Source organism: Bos taurus, chromosome 20 (assembly GCF_002263795.3).
Source record: "Bos taurus isolate L1 Dominette 01449 registration number 42190680 breed Hereford chromosome 20, ARS-UCD2.0, whole genome shotgun sequence".
Classification (NCBI taxonomy): Eukaryota; Metazoa; Chordata; class Mammalia; order Artiodactyla; family Bovidae; genus Bos; species Bos taurus.
The window spans coordinates 15163586-15179861 of record NC_037347.1 but is presented as its reverse complement, the minus strand read 5'-3'; the positions used below and the strand labels follow the sequence as shown (position 1 = coordinate 15179861).

The 16276-nt window shown below is 39.9% G+C and overlaps 1 protein-coding gene across 5 annotated transcripts in view; it reads left to right on the top strand.

Annotated features, from left to right (window-relative positions):
• Positions 1–16276, top strand: part of RNF180 (ring finger protein 180) — a 283023-nt gene that overhangs the window by 209436 nt on the left and 57311 nt on the right. For all 5 annotated transcript variants that reach the window (XM_024981360.2, XM_024981359.1, XM_059878771.1 and 2 more), the window contains one exon: positions 15185–15310. In XM_024981360.2, the coding sequence (XP_024837128.1) occupies positions 15185–15310 (126 nt within the window). The remainder of the gene's footprint in view (positions 1–15184; positions 15311–16276) is intronic.

The window sequence follows — 16276 nt, the reverse complement described above, 5'->3', positions numbered from 1 at the left end:
AAATCTATAGATGTCTGAGGATGACTACTATGTCTTCCCCTCAAACTCCAGATCTTCTAAACCTTCTTGTGGTTTTAAGGTCTTTATTCTTGAAGACAGTAAAATTGGAACAAGGATTTGTTTACATAATTACCGTGCAAAGATGGGATATAATACAGTATTTTGATACAAATAGAAACAGGGAAAACTAATGAATGTGGAACATGGAAACCTGCTAAGGAGAAAGGGAAAAATGATAGAAGTAAGCAGAGCTGTTGGACTGTAAAGAAAGCTGAGTGCCAGAGAATTGATGCTTTTGAACTGTGGTGTTGGAGAAGACTCTTGAGAGTCCCTTGGACTGCAAGGAGATCCAACCAGTCCATTTAAAGGAGATCAGTCCTGGGTGTTCATTGGAAGGACTGATGTTGAAGCTGAAACTCCACAACTTTGGCCACCTGATGCGAAGAGCTGACTCATTTGAAAAGACCCTGTTGCTGGGAAAGATTGAGAGCAGGAGGAGAAGGGGTCAACAGAGGAGGAGATGGTTGGATGGCATCACCAACTCAATGGACATGAGTTTAGGTGAACTCCGGGAGATGGTGGTGGACAGGGAGGCCTGGCGTGCTGCAGTCCATGGGGTTGCGAGGAGTCGGACATGACTGAGTGACTGAACTGAACTGAAAGCAGAGCTGATATTTATTGAGTGCACCACTGTGTGCTAAACCTTCGAGAAGGAAATTTCTGTATCCACATTCTCACCTCAACCATAGGCCAACTAAGATCAAACTATGTACTTTATTCATAGTAAAGCTGAAGAAAACACATAGCACATTTTTCTTCCCCTAAAGAAAATCCAAGAACCCATCTGCAAAGAAGAGTGAGTTTATAAAAATAAGTTTTGTATACCCAATCAACTGCATGAATGCTTGCAATCCTGCCATACCAGCTCAGTAATCAAACAATGAGATACCACTTCACACTCACTAGGAGGGCTATAGTTAAGAAGATAGAGAATAATAAGTGTTGACAAGGATATGGAAAAATTGAAACTCATATATTACCGATAGGAGTATAAAATGGTAAAGTCAGTTTGGAAAATAGCAGAATCAGCTTTGCACATAGAAGATTCTAAGCCTGCTTGTGAGATGGGGAAAAAATTCTTGTGTCCCAAATTAACTAAGAGTTCTTTTGTCTATGAAGATGGAAAAGACTCCGGGATGGGCAGGGCCAAGGAAGAAGACCTTTGGCTAGGGGGAAACCTTTCCATTTCTTGACTGACAGCCTCATTCTTCCAGACAAGGAGCTCCCACATCAGCACCCCAATAGCAGATCTGTTCAGGGATGTCAAACATGCTGCATGACAGGATCTGCCAGCCACCTTCATCAGGAGGCCAAGGAAGGGGAAAGGCTATGGCTTACAAATGTTAAATGGAGTGAGGGTCATCCAAGAGAGTAGGGAAGAATCCCTTAGCCAATGAGATCATGGTTTTGTTTTCAGGGAAGGCATCATATTTTCTTGAATCGATTGTATGACTGAAGCCTTCAAACCAAGCATGGCATTGCCCCTACTGCAGACTGACTCTGGGGGACCCCTGTATGAGCCCTACTATAGACTTCAGGAATCCCAGCCCATGGTCATATGGAAGATGTAGATGTCTCAAGTATTACATAAAGAGCCACAGGGTCAGTGCAACTGAACTCTCAACTGTGAAGTCACTTGCTGCTCTCACCCCATTCAGATGCACCCGAACCTCAACAAGGAGAACTTCTACCCTCCTTCCATTATTTTCCTCCATTCAACCTCTGTCTCCTTTTAGACCACTGACCCCATGCCACCACTCCTCTGCCTTCACATGGTGGAACTAGGTGCTGATAAGCAGTGGTGCTGGTGAACTCCGCTGGAAACGGGAAAATAAAATGGCTGAGTCTTCACCTTGTGTATGAAAGAAAGAAAGTGAAAGTGAAGTCACTCAGTCGTATCTGACTCTTTGCGACCCCATGGACTGTAGCCTACCAGGCTTCTCCGTCCATGGGATTTTCCAGACAAGAGTACTAGAGTGGGGTGCCCTTTCCTTCTCCAGGGGAATCTTCCCGACCCAGGGATCAAACCCAGGTCTCCTGCCATGCAGGCAGACGCTTTACCCTCTGAGCCACCAGGGAAGAAGTCCCTAAGTAAATAAATGAAATTTAAACTAATCTAGAATTTTAAGTATGAAGCAGGCTTATGATTTTTTCACCAGGAATATTCTGGCTGCCACAATAATAGGAGGATGCTACAGGTATCTACTCAACAGGGCAGGGATAACAGGTACCCTGCAGTGTTTGGGCCAGTCCCACACAGTGAAAAATTGTCCTGGATTCAGTCTGAATTTTAGATGTCCTGCTGGGCTTTATTGAGGACATATAGCTCATCCAAAGATCACACTTCCTCTTTTTATCTGCCGTAATAGCCTGTAATTGGTCTTGGTCTGTTGTCTCTGTTCCCATTAAGGGTATTTCATACTTTCTCTTATTCTGTACCAAACAGTCTGGACTGTTAATTCATATGCTAATAGTGATTTTACTCTTGCATTTACCATGCTCAACTTTTTCATTTTTACGTTCATCCTGTACAATATAGTCATTGCCTCTGAAGTCAAAACTCATTCTTTATTGAAATATAAAAAGAAGATTTACAACGTTGTGCTGATCTCTGCTGTACAGCAAAGTGACTCATTATATACATATAGACAGTCTTTATTTTTATATTCTTTTCCATTATGGTTTACCACAGGATATGGAATATAGTTCCCTGTGCTGTACAGTACGACCTTGTTGTTTATCCATCCTATAAAATATAATAGTTGATATCTGCTAATCCTAAACTCCCAGTCCTCCCCTCCCATGTGCTCTCTCCTTTGGCAACTTCAAGTCTGTTCTCGATGTTTGTGAGTCTGTTTCTGTTTGCAGATAGGTTTATTTGTACCATAGTTTAGATGGCACATGTGGGTGGTATTATATAGTATATGTCTTTCTCTTTCTGACTTCACTTAGTATGATAATCTCTAGTTGCATCCATGTTGCTACAAATGGCATTATTTCATTCTTTTTTATGGCTGAGTAATAATATCCCATTGTATATGTGTACAAATTCATTCTTTACTAGTAGGCATATCTATTTCATAATGCCTGTTAGTGTAGTCACTCTTGAGCTTTAATATATGGAAATAAATATTTTATTATAAAAAAGAAATAGAAAATTAAGCATAATGATTAGAGCATTGTTTCTCAGGTTTCTGACATTTTCCTACCACCTTTTCAATTTTTACTATATCCACATACCACCTGAATTATTTTTTTACTTAAGGGTTTTCTTCATATCAACATAGTTTTAAAATATACTTATTTCAGCCTTATCTTTAACAATGTATTTGTGAATATGTATATTTGATGTTCTTGTTTATTATATACATTAAAATAATAACTATGAAAGTTTTTATTCAACTTCACCCTAAATCCTTTAACATATGGCTCACGGTTCAATTCAGTCCAGCTGCTCAGTTGTGTCTGACTCTTTGTGACCCCATGAATCACAGCATGCCAGGCCTCCCTGTCCATCACCTACTCCTGGAGTTCACCCAGACTCATGTCCTGCCGAGGTCCAGCCCCGGTGGATCCAGGGAGTTCGAAGCGGAGACGGCGTCGGCGAGGATCAGGAAACAATTGCTTAATTAAACGTTAATTAAGGATATAAAGAGTGGTTAAATAAGGATAGCTCAGTGAGGAAATTCAGTGGAGAAAAGAGGCTGAATAATTCAGCCAGAAGGTAAGAGAAAGACCGACATGGGGAGACCAAGTTTCGGTGAACAAGGCCCGCACTTTATTTTCCAAAGTAGTTTTTATACCTTAAGTTATGCATAGAGGATAATGGGGGAAGGGGTAGAGTCATGCAGTAAGCCAGGCTTTCTTCCTACAAACTTATCATATGCAAAAGTTTAGGTGATTTGCATCATCTTCTGGCCCGGAGGCCTGTTAACATTTTAAGACCCTTTCTTCAGAAAACTTATTTTTCTTTAAAGGTGATTAGTCAGGTGCCACCCTCCAAAAGCATTAGATAAAGTTGCATTTCTATAGGGCAAAGGTGTGGTGGGCTACAACAAGAAAAAGAATTAACTCAAGGGTCCAAGGTTACAAACATTAAAGCTACTACTTACACCAATTATATTAATCAATACACTGCCAGGGACACAGTAGGTAAGGGATATGGAGACTTAGCAGCAAACATTGGCCCAACAAGTGAAAAACCCTTCACCAATACAATTTCTAATCAATCTTTTGACTGCTCAAAGGAATCTGTATTTAGACAGTTTAGAACATCTTATGCCTCTCACAGTTGGGAGGCTCTGAACAATCACATGTGGCCGGAAAAACCTATTCAGGCAGGCTAGAGGACTTCCAAAGGAGTTTGTAGGTTGAAACACTATCACACCCAGGAACTTTATTAACTGGAGCTGTAAGTTAACTCTTTTTTTCAGAGAGAGGTAGTGGGGGACAGCCCCCCGTAAAGTCAGAGGTGTAGGTGAGAGCACAAAGCAGAAAGTAGGCAGACTCTGGTTTTGGGGGTAGATGCTCGAGAATTTCCAGGGGGACTCCTGAGGCTCGATCCCACCTTTGCCTATGCCCAGGCTCCTTCCTCATGACCTTTGCCATGGGCGGAGCTCCTGCTCCCGGCAATGCCCATCGAGTCAGTGATGCCATCCAGCCATCTCATCCTCTGTCGTCCCCTTCTCCCCTTGCCCGCAATCCCTCCCAGCATCAGGGTCTTTTCTAATGAGTCAAGTCTTCGCATGAGGTGGCCAAAGTATTGGAGTTTCAGCTTCAGCATCAGTTCTTCCAATGAACACCCAGGACTGGTCTCCTTTAGTATGGACTGGTTGGATCTCCTTGCAGTCCAAGGGAGTCTCAAGAGCCTTCTCCAACACCACAGTTCAAAAGCATCAATTCTTCAGTGCTCAGCTTTCTTCACAGTCCAACTCTCATGGCCATACATGACCACAGGAAAAACCATAGCCTTGACTAGATGGACATTTGTTGGCAAAGTAATATCTCTGCTTTTCAATATGCTATCTAGGTTCATCTTAACTTTCCTTCCAAGGAGTAAGCATCTTTGAATTTCATGGCTGCAGTCACCATCTGCAGTGATTTTGGAGCCCAAAAAAAGAAAGTCTGACACTGTTTCCACTGTTTCCCCATCTATTTCCCATGAAGTGATGGGACCAGATGCCGTGATCTTAGTTTTTTGAGTGTTGAGCTTTAAGCCAACTTTTTTACTCTCCTCTTTCACTTTCATCAAGAGGCTTCAATTTCTGCCATAAAGGTGGTGTCATCTGCATATCTGAGGTTACTGATATTTCTCCCACCAGTCCTGATTCCAGCTTGTGCTTCTTCCAGCCCAGCGTTTCTCATGATGTACTCTGAATAGAAGTTAAATAGCAGGGTGACAATATACAGCCTTGACGTACTCCTTTTCCTATTTGGAACTAGTCTGTTGTTCCATGTCCAGTTCTAACTGTTGCTTCCTGACCTGCATACAGGTTTCTCAGAGGCAGGTCTGGTATTCCCATCTCTTTCAGAATTTTCCACAGTTAGTGCCTTGTAAACCAAATCTTGAAAAACACTGCCTTGCACTTATGGATGTTAACACCAGGAAAGAAAAAAAAAAACAGCAAACGGGAATATTTAAAACAGTCCCTCAAAGTTGTGAGTGGAGCTGGAGATAGAAGGAGTGGAACAGATCTTCATTGGTGTTTTGTTTTTGGTTTTTTTTTTAATGCTCTTTTCCATCATTGGATTTCTTAAACCATGGGAATGTGTTAATTTGACAGCTTTTAAAAATAAATAAGTAAATCAAGATATACAGCATTAAATATGATGGTGGGGCAGGGAGGATGAAGTCCTGTTTCTTTTCATACAGAAGACAGACAATCATGAATTCTTCGAAGCTGAGGATGTATGCTATGATAACCTTTTGAGGATCCACTAGTATCTTTAAATGCAAAATAATAATAGTATACATCTCAACACTAAAAAGTACTTAGCACTTTGTCTTTATCATACTGTGTCTATGCTTGTGTGCTTAGTCGCTCAGTTGTGTCAAACTCTTTGCGACCCCATGGACTATAGCCCTGATCACTGAGAAAGGCTTTCTTATCTCACCTTGCTATTCTTTGGAACTCTGCATTCAGATGGGTATATATTTCCTTTGCTTTTTGCTTCTCTTCTTTTCACAGCTATTTGTAAGGCTGCCTCAGAGAGCCATTTTGCTTTTTTGCATTTCTTTTTCTTGGGGGTGGTCTTGATCCCTGTCTCCTGTACAATGTCATGAACCTCCATCCACAGTTCATCAGGTACTCTGTCTCTCAGATCTAGTCCCTTAAATCTATTTCTCACTTCCACTGTATAATTTTAAGGGATTTGATTTAGGTCATACCTGAATGGTCTAGTGGTTTTCTCCACTTTCTTCAATTTCAGTCTGAATTTGGCAATAAGGAGTTCATGATCTGAGCCACAGTCAGTTACTGGTCTTGTTTTTGCTGACTGTATAGAGCTTCTCCATCTTTGGCTGCAAAGAATATAATCAATCTGATTTTGGTGTTGACCATCTGGTGATGTCCATGTATAGAGTCTTCTCTTGTGTTGTTGGAAGTGGGTGTTTGCTATGACCAGTGCGTTCTCTTGGCAAAACTCTATTAGCCTTTGCCCTGCTTCATTCTGTACTCCAAGGCCAAATTTGCCTGTTATTCCAGGTGTTTCTTGACTTCCTACTTTTGCATTCCAGTCCCCTCTAATGAAAAGGACATCTTTTTGGGGTGTTAGAATACTGAAGTGGTTTGCCATTCCCTTCTCCAGTGGACCACATTCTGTCAGAACTCTCCACCATGACCCTACATGACATGGCTCATAGTTTCTTTGAGTTAGACAAGGCTGTGGTCCATGTGATTAGATTGGTTAGTTTTCTGTGATTGTGGTTTCAGTCTGCTGCCCTCTGATGCCCTCTCTCAGCACCCACCGTCTTACTGAGGTTTCTCCGACCCTGGACGTGGGATATCTCCTCTCAGCAGCTCCAGCTCCAGGCAGCCGCCCCTCGCCACTGCAGTGCTGCACAGCCACCACTCACTGCTCCGGAACCTTCATTCCTTTGTACAAATCCAGCTTTCCATCTCGGATCATTTTCCTTCAGCCTGGAGTAACACTTCTTTTACAGGTTTGGGGAATTCCCTGGCGGTTCAGTGATTAGGACTCAGTGCTTTCACTGCCGGGCCCCAGGTTTGATCAGCAAGTCGCTTCCAATCACTATAGTGTCTTACCACCGATCCTCGCACATGTAGAAGCTCAGTGTTGTTAAAACGAAACAAGATGTCTGCCACTAAGTCAGAGGAAGTCCCGCCGCTGCAAGGAGGTCTCAGGCGCTCTAGCTCCATCTCTCGGAAATTAGATATACCAAGGGAACATTGCATGCAAAGATGGGCTCAGTAAAGGACAGAAATGGTATGGACCTAACAGAAGCAGAAGATATTAAGAAGAGGTGTCAAGAATACACAGAAGAACTGTACAAAAAAGACCTTCATGACCCACATAATTATGATGGTGTGATCACTCACCTAGAGCCAGACATCCTGGAATATGAAGTTAAAGTGGGCTTTAGGAAGCATCACTACGAACAAAGCTAGTGGAGGGGATACGATCCCAGTTGAACTATTTCAAATCCTAAAAGATGATGCTGTGAAAGTGTTGCACTCAATATGCCAGCAAATTTGAAAAACTCATCAGTGGCCACAGGACTGGAAAAGGTCAGTTTTCATTCCAATCTCAAAGAAAGGCAATCCCAAAGAACCTACTGCACAATTGCACTCATCTCACATGTTAGTAATGCCCCAAATTCTCCAAGCCAGGCTTCAGCAATACGCGAACCATGAACTTCCAGACGTTCAAGCTCGTTTTAGAAAAGGCTACATATTTAGTTGGAGAATGGGGCTTCTTAAGCTAGATTTTAACTCTAAACAGTTCAATAGGAAAGGATATTAAATCAGGTTAAATTTTATATTCAGAGGCTACATAGATAAGTATTCATCAGTACCGAATGACATATTCCTGGTTGGCTTCTCTTTCTCAACACTCAAGAGTTCCTCTGACTGCGAATCACATAGGACATTCAGTTACTAGGAGACCATGCAACCTCCCTAGGGTGAGAACCTGCCAGGTCTGAAAAGTTGAATCTGAGACTTATTGGTATTTCTTGAGTCCAAGTAGTCAGATCCTGTTAAATGCAAGCTGTAGTAGCAAACTCAAGTTTTCTCTCACTGGCATTGTTCCCCTTATAGACAAACATTTCTGGGTGCTCACATGGGTACAAAATGCGTTTCACTAGGAGAGCTGGGGTCCCTTGCAAGTGAGACTTTTTGCCCCTCTTGCAGAAGTGTAAATCAAGCATTGCCATTGAAACTCTGAAGACAATTTTAAGATAGTTTATAGATTTTCACTGATACAGAGTAAAGTGAAGTCAAATATCAAGCTTTCATAATAATGAGATGTAATTTTAAGTAGGGAAACAAGGACTTTAGTCATCTAAATGAGATAGCTGGACACATATATCCTATCCTTTTAATACCTATCCTTTTAAAACATAATACCACTGGGTGCCTCTAAATAACTGTGCCCTGTATTTATAATTTGTCATTGTTGTTCAGTCACTAAGTCATGTCTGACTCTTTGCGACCCCATGGAATGCAGCACACCAGGCTTCCCTGTCCTTCACTGTCTCCCTGAGTGTGCTCAAGCTCACGTCCGTTGTCAGTGATGCCATCCAACCATTTCGTCCTCTGTTGTCCCCTTCTCCTCTTGCCCTCAATCTTTCTCAGCATCTTTTCCAGGGTCTTTTCCAGTGAGCTGGCTCTTCGCATCAGGTGGCCAAAGTTTTGGAGCTTCAGCTTCAGCATCAATCCTTCCAGTGAATATTCAGGATTGATTTCCTTTATGATTCACTGGTTTGATTTCCTTACAGTCCAAGGGACTCTCAAGAATTTTCTCCAACACCATAGTTCAAAACTATTAGTTCTGCACTCAGCCTTCTTTATGGTCCACCTCTCATATCCGTACTTGACTACTGGAAAACCGTAGCTTCAACTATATGGATATTTATCAGCAAAATGATTTCTTTGCTTTTTAATATGCTATTTAGGTTTGTCATAGCTTTTTTGCATTTATAATAATAATCTCATTATAGTCCCTCCTTAACAGGACCCAAAGGCCTGAATTAACCTGCCAGACCCCTCAGACCATGGAACTTTCCAAGCAAGAATACTAGAGTGGGTTGCCATTTCCTTCTCCAGGGGATCTTCCAGACCCAGGGATCAAACCCACATCTTCTGCATTGGCAGGCAAACTCTTTATCACTGAGCCATTACCTCACAACTTAGGGTTACCTATTTACTCAGTTCAGTTGCTCAGTCGTGTCCAACTCTTTGCGACCCCATGAATCGCAGCACACCAGGCCTCCCTGTCCATCACCAACTCCCAGAGTTCACCCAAAGTCATGTCCATTGAGTCAGTGATGCCATCCAGCCATCTCGTCCTCTGTCGTCCCCTTCTCCTCCTGCCCCCAATCCCTCCCAGAATCAGGGTCTTTTCCAATGAGTCAACTCTTCACATGAGGTGGCCAAAGTATTGGATTTTCAGCTTCAACATTAGTCCTTCCAGTGAACACCCAGGACTGATCTCCTTTAGGATGGACTGGTTGGATCTCCTTGCAGTCCAAGGGACTCTCAAGAGTCTTCTCCAATGCCACACTTCAAAAGCATCAATTCTTCGGCACTCAGCTTTCTTCAAAGACAACTGTCACATCCCTGCATGTACTATGTCTATTTCACAATTTGCTTTTGTAAATCGAAAATTTTATTGAAAAATTATTTAAAGTTTTTATTTAAAATGAGATTTTCACATTAAAAACTTCTGATATGATGATGCAGCATTGTTCTCAGCACTGTTAGTTTTGTGCACTGTTTGAAGAAAATGTTTTCTAAATATTTTTTAATAGACTTTATTTTTAAGAGCAGTTTCATATTCACAGCAAAATTAAGTAGAAGACAGAGGGATTTCTTATACACCTCCTGCCCCCTCACACACATCCCCCGTTACCCATACTCTCTACTCTCTACCCATGTTCTACAGTGGAACATGTGTTAAATTCTGTCAGCCTGTATTGATACATGATTATCATCTAAAGTCCATAGTTTACATTAGGGTTCACTCTTGATGTTGTACATTCCATGAATTTGGACAAATGTATAGTGACACATATCCATCATTAGAGTATCAAAGAGAATATTTTCACTGCCCCAAGAATCCTCTGCTCCTCATTCATTCATCCCTATTCATCCTTCACCCCCAACCCCAGATCTTTTCACTGTCTCCATAGTTTTGCCTTTTCCAGAACGTCATGTAGTTGGAATCATACAGTATGTAGCCTTTTCAGATTGGCTTCTTTAACTTACTAATATGCATTTAATATTCCCCCATGTCCTCCTGGGGCTTGATAGCTTATTTCTTTTGGGGGACTTCCCTGGTGGCTCAGATGGTAAAGAAGCTGACTGCAATGCAAGAGACCCAGGTTTGTTCCCTGGTTGGGAAGATCCCCCGGAGAAGGAAATGGCTACCAACTCCAGTATTGTTACCTAGAAAATTCCACAGACAGAGGAGTCTGGTGGGCTACAGCCCATGGGACCACTTTAGCACTAAATAATATTCCATTGTCTAAAGGTACCAGTTTATCTATTCACCTGCTGAAGGACATGGTTGTTGCTTCCAACTTGGAAATTATGAATAAAGCTGTTAAAAATATCTATTTGCAAGTCTTTATGTGGACCTAAGTTTTCAGCGTCTTTGGTTAAATACCAAGGAGCATGACTGCTAAATTGTATGTAGTAAGAGTATTTTTAGTTTTTTGAGAAGCCACCAAACCATCTTCCAGAGTAGCTGTACCATTTTGTATACCTGCCAGCAGTGACTGAGAGTGCCTGTTGTCCACATCCTTGCCAGAAATTGTGTTATCTGTGCTATGGATTTTGGCCATTCTAATAGGTGGGCAGTGGTATCTCATTAATATTTTAATTTGCATTTCCCTAATGACATATGATGTATAGCATCTTTTCACATGTTTATTTGCTGTCTGCATATCTTCTTTGGTGAGATGACTGTTAAGGTCTTTGGCCCATTTTTTTTAAATTGAGTTATTTTCTTGCTATTTAGTTTTAAGACTTTTTTGGGTATTTTTGGATAACAGTCCTTTATCGGATATGCCTTTTGCAAATATTTTCTCCCAGCCTGTGTGAGTCAACTGTTCATTCACTTGACAGTGTCTTTTGTGGAGCAGAAAAGAATGTTTCACAGTTTTAACTCTTATACTTAGCAGAATGCTTAAAATATTACTAACAAATATTTGCTTAATAATTATAAATTATAATATAACTTAATTATAACCAGCTTTGAAATATAAAATTGCCCATATTTAAGCATAAGTGAAATGAAGTGAAAGTTGTTCAGTCGTGTGCAACTTTTTGTGACCCCATGGGCTGTAGCCCACCAGGTTCCTCTGTCCATGGAATTCTCCAGGCAAGAATACTGGAGTGCATTGCCATTTCCTTCCCCAGTTTAAGCATAAAGCAGACATCAAAGTTATACCACCCTGTCAGTACTGCTTGTAGTTCAAAATTGTGCTTTGTTTGTGGTTGTCCTTATTTTATTATTTATGGTACAATACAGTGAAACTCACGGTAATACACCCTATAATAAGTGAATTATGTTCTTATGTATTTGGTAATTGACTCTTGCACTCAGCCAAGTCAAGAAGACTATAACTTTTAACACTTAGTTATTATTTCTATGGTAGTGTCACACAAAGATGCTGCTGTTTTCCACTGGTACTGCCACCACATTTAAATGTACCATCTGAATAGACTTTAGACTTTCTAGGATATTCAGGGATTTGTCCTTTTCCATCATATTGAATGATATGAAATATTGATTCATTCAATACATTATAATATATAGTATAAGAAGCCTCTGCTCCCTAATAGGTAGAGTTGACAAAGGAGGAGAGAAAGGTAGTTTTTATCACCTTTTACTCTGAGCCCTGCATCTTGGTCTGCCTTCAGATTTTTCTTAGTGCTTCTTCTAAATAATTCAGAGAAAGTTAGTATTGAATAGTTATCTGTTGCAAAATCCTGCAGTACCAAGTTCAAATACCACTAGAATGAAGCAATGTAGTTCTGTAGAAAGAACAGCATCCTTGGGTAAGGTTTGTACAGTTTATAGCAGATAAACTGTAAGAGATAAGGTTTAACTTATTTAAATAAATTCAGGTGCTTTTAGAATAGAAAAGGATTTAAGGTCATTTCATCTAGTGGTTGACTGTGCATTAAAATTATCCAAGGTGCCTATAGAAAGTACAGACTGCTAGGTCACATCCACAGCAATTCTGCTTCAGTAATATCTGGGCAAGGTCCTAGAAACTGTCTTTTTAACAAATCCCCTCAGCAACTCTGATGCATAGCCAGGCTCCAGACGGGTATTTTGGAATCACTGATCTAGTACAGTGCCCAGCAGACAGGAATTAGATTTAATTAATTTCTGTATTTCTAGCTAGACCAGCAAAGTGCCAGGCACATAGCTATTGCAGGATAAGCGTTTGCCAGAGATGAGGCAGAAAGCAAGTACAAAGAGAAGTTCAACAGCTTATGAAAGGTGCCACCATTAGGAAGCGTTAGAACCCGGTTCTTATTTGGCCCAGCAGATGGAGGGACAAGGGCTTTTGGATCCACTCTTCTCCAAAGGTCTTTCAGATCAAGTGTAGAATCTTCCAACATTTCCTAAGACTATGTTATGGACACATGTATTTATGTTCAACAGAACATTGTAGGTACATCTCCCATCCCATTTTGTACATTTAATAAAGTAATTCCTCTGATCATAATTTTGTTAGGTATTATAAATAATTTTTGAAACCTTTCCTTCTTTGGTTTCCATTTGGGTTTGTTATATGTTAGAAGTGCATCATGTATTAAGTTCTTGAAGCTAGAAGAAAAAATCACAGTTATCATTATTACTTTTATCTCTGTCATCTACCCTCTAAGACAAATCTGATTTGTGACCAGCTCTCAAAACTGCACTTCTGGATGACTCTTACAAGAATGTCTTTTTGATCTGGTTTACTGAATGCAATTACACTTCCAAGTAAGTTTTCATTTTAAGAGAGGCCAGTGCAGTGATATCCTCTGGTTTTTGCATCAGCATTTTAGAGCAAGGGTACAAGCTCTCCAGAGGAAGGAGGAGGTGGAGGGAGAGGAGGAAAAGAAAGGAAAGGAATAAGAATTTGGGGGTTGCAAACTCTTCTCCTTGGTTTATATTATCTCCCACAAGAAATAATTTACCCACCACACTGGTCTTACTTTTAAACGCATTTAGGAAGTTGTGAGTCCAACAGTTAATTCTTAACACAATCCTGCTTATTTCATAGGATTTTTAATTTCTCAGAAAATACCGTGATTTATAGTTATCACTGCTTAAGCCCTACAAGAAGACAATTGTTATGTAAGTAAATGTGTTGTAGTCATTGGATAACTTCTTCCATTCTCTTCATCACTATGAATGACACTGATGAACCATTTTAACCAAGTAGTAGTGCCATGACCACCTTTTACTAAGGGGCTGTTCACAGGCAGTGGGCAAAGTGGACTTTGATAAAATACATGTGCACTGCTGCAGAAAACACTGAGAATATCCAATCTGAAATGATTTAACTATTAAACGCGTGAAAGTTAAACATTCACTGGCCATAACAACCTCCAACATACACAATGAGTACATAGACTATGAAAATACTTTTTCTCTATCGTGTGTGCTTGAATTACTGGCCCTTGGGTGTAGACTGGGGAAGGGAGTTAAAGAGAGTTGCAGGTTTATTACCTAACCTTCCTTAGTTGGCCTTATTTCTTTTGTTGTTAAATGTAAACTTCCAAAATGTTTTCCCTGTCCATTGCTTGCTGCTGCTGCTAAGTCACTTCAGTCGTATCCGACTCTGCGACCCCATAGACGGCAGCCCACCAGGCTCCCCCGTCCCTGGGATTCTCCAGGCAAGAACACTGGAGTGGGTTGCCATTTCCTTCTCCAGTGCACGAAAGCGAAAAGTGAAAGTGAAGTCACTCAGTCATGTCTGACTCCTAGCGACCCCATGGACTGCGTCCATTGCTTAGATAAGAATAAATCCAAGAGAGTAGTTAGAAAAAATAGAGAAAATTTGATGTAACTGGTTAGAGAAGAAGCTCAAAGCCTTTGAAAGGATGGAAGCTGAGAAGATAGTACAGGAATAATTGTGGGATGAAAGTAAGAGGGCACCATTGGCGGAAAGACTTGTGTACTTCTCAGCCAGTAGTAACTAGCTCTACACTGGCCTCCCTGGGAAGAACTTGTCCATCAAATAGTTCAATTCAGATTATGCCTTGCTTTCCTTGGCTCATGTTCTAGAGACTCTTTTTTTAAAGTGAGTATCATCATATTTGTTTTTTGATTGGTATTTGTGTACTTCAAATGAATATTTTCCTTTTCTCTTTAACTCATGAACAAGTTTCTGAAGGGTTGAGAATTTATTTCTACATTTTTTTGACTTCTTCATATCAGCAGCATTAGACTCTACACAGTCAGTCCATCACATATGGAAAGAAATAAAACTATAAAGTAAAAGCTTCTAGTGATTTTTCCTTTTCATGATCACTCCTGAGCCATGATTGCACTCTAGTTACTCTGTTGCTGCACCCATAACATATTTTACCTCTTTTATAGTGTACCTGTTTATTACCATCTTTTAGACTGCAGTCTTCTTGAGGGCAAGGACTATATCTCAGTCATCACTGTTTCTTTCATTTCTGGTGTTTTATCTGACATAGGACCTGCTCAGTAGGTGTATGTTCTATGTGTAGGCATATCAAAGTTGCATCAAATTCAGAGAAATTTTGTTTGCTTGGGTTAAAAACAAAGTTGACTCCACTTTTGTCTTCACTGTCTTAAAAGAGATCTGAATTTATTATCAGAATACTGCAACCAATAATTTTTTGGGTTCTTGCCATTTTACTCAAATTAATGTTTTAAAATGCTATTTTCATTTGCTTTGTTCTAGAACTGAACAATGCCACAAAAACATTCTTTACTAAAGAATATTTGAAAAGAAAACAAAGCTTTCAGAAATCCAGCTCTGCAAAGTGGCCCCTACCAAACTGCAGAAAAGCATTCCACCTTTTTGGAGGTAAGGAAACTAATGTAAAAAATGAAAGAGAGAAGGAAAGAAAAAAAGTCTGGTAACATTGTCTAGCATTGTTTTTTAAACCCATTTTCTTTCTGCCTTAGATATGTTAGTAGAAAAATATTTCTGCACTGGTCAATTTTAAGCAAGGATTTGCTAGTGTCTTCTTACTGAAAGCTACAGGTGTATGTATGAAAAACTTGGAGACTATACATACCTTAAGAGCAAAATCTGACAGAAACTCATGATCAAATTTACCTTGCCTTGCCATCAATAATGTTTAATATGTAGATAATGAACTTCATTTCAAAAGTAACAGATTTAACAGAAGCACTAGTATTCTTTATAAGTATTTTTAATAACTCATCATAATTTAAGTTTGTATTATAGATTATAATCTCATTTTTATTTTTATTACTTTTTAATTGAAGTATAGCTGATTTAGAACATCATGTTAGTTTCAGGTGTACAGCAACAGCAATTTAATACACACACACACACACACACACATATATGTATGTATTATTTTTCAGATTCTTGTCCCTCATAGCTTATTATAAGATATTGAATCTAGTTCCCTGTGCTATACAGTAGGTCCTTGTTGGTTATCTATTTTATATATAGCACTGTGTATACGTTAATCCCAAACTCTTAATTTATCCCTTCCCCCACCTTTCCCCTTTGGGGAACCATAAGCTTGGTTTCTATATTGTGGGTCTGTTTCTGTTTCATAAATAAGTTCATTTGTTACCTTTTTGAGATTCCACGAATCAGTGGAATATGATATATTTGACATATGATATTTGTCTTTGGCTTACTTCACTTATTATGATAATCTCTAGGTCCATCCATGTTGCCACAGATGGCATTATGTCATTGTTTTTTATGGTTGAGTAATATTACACACATACACACACACACACATATATACACACACACACATGCACATAAAATATACATATATGCATA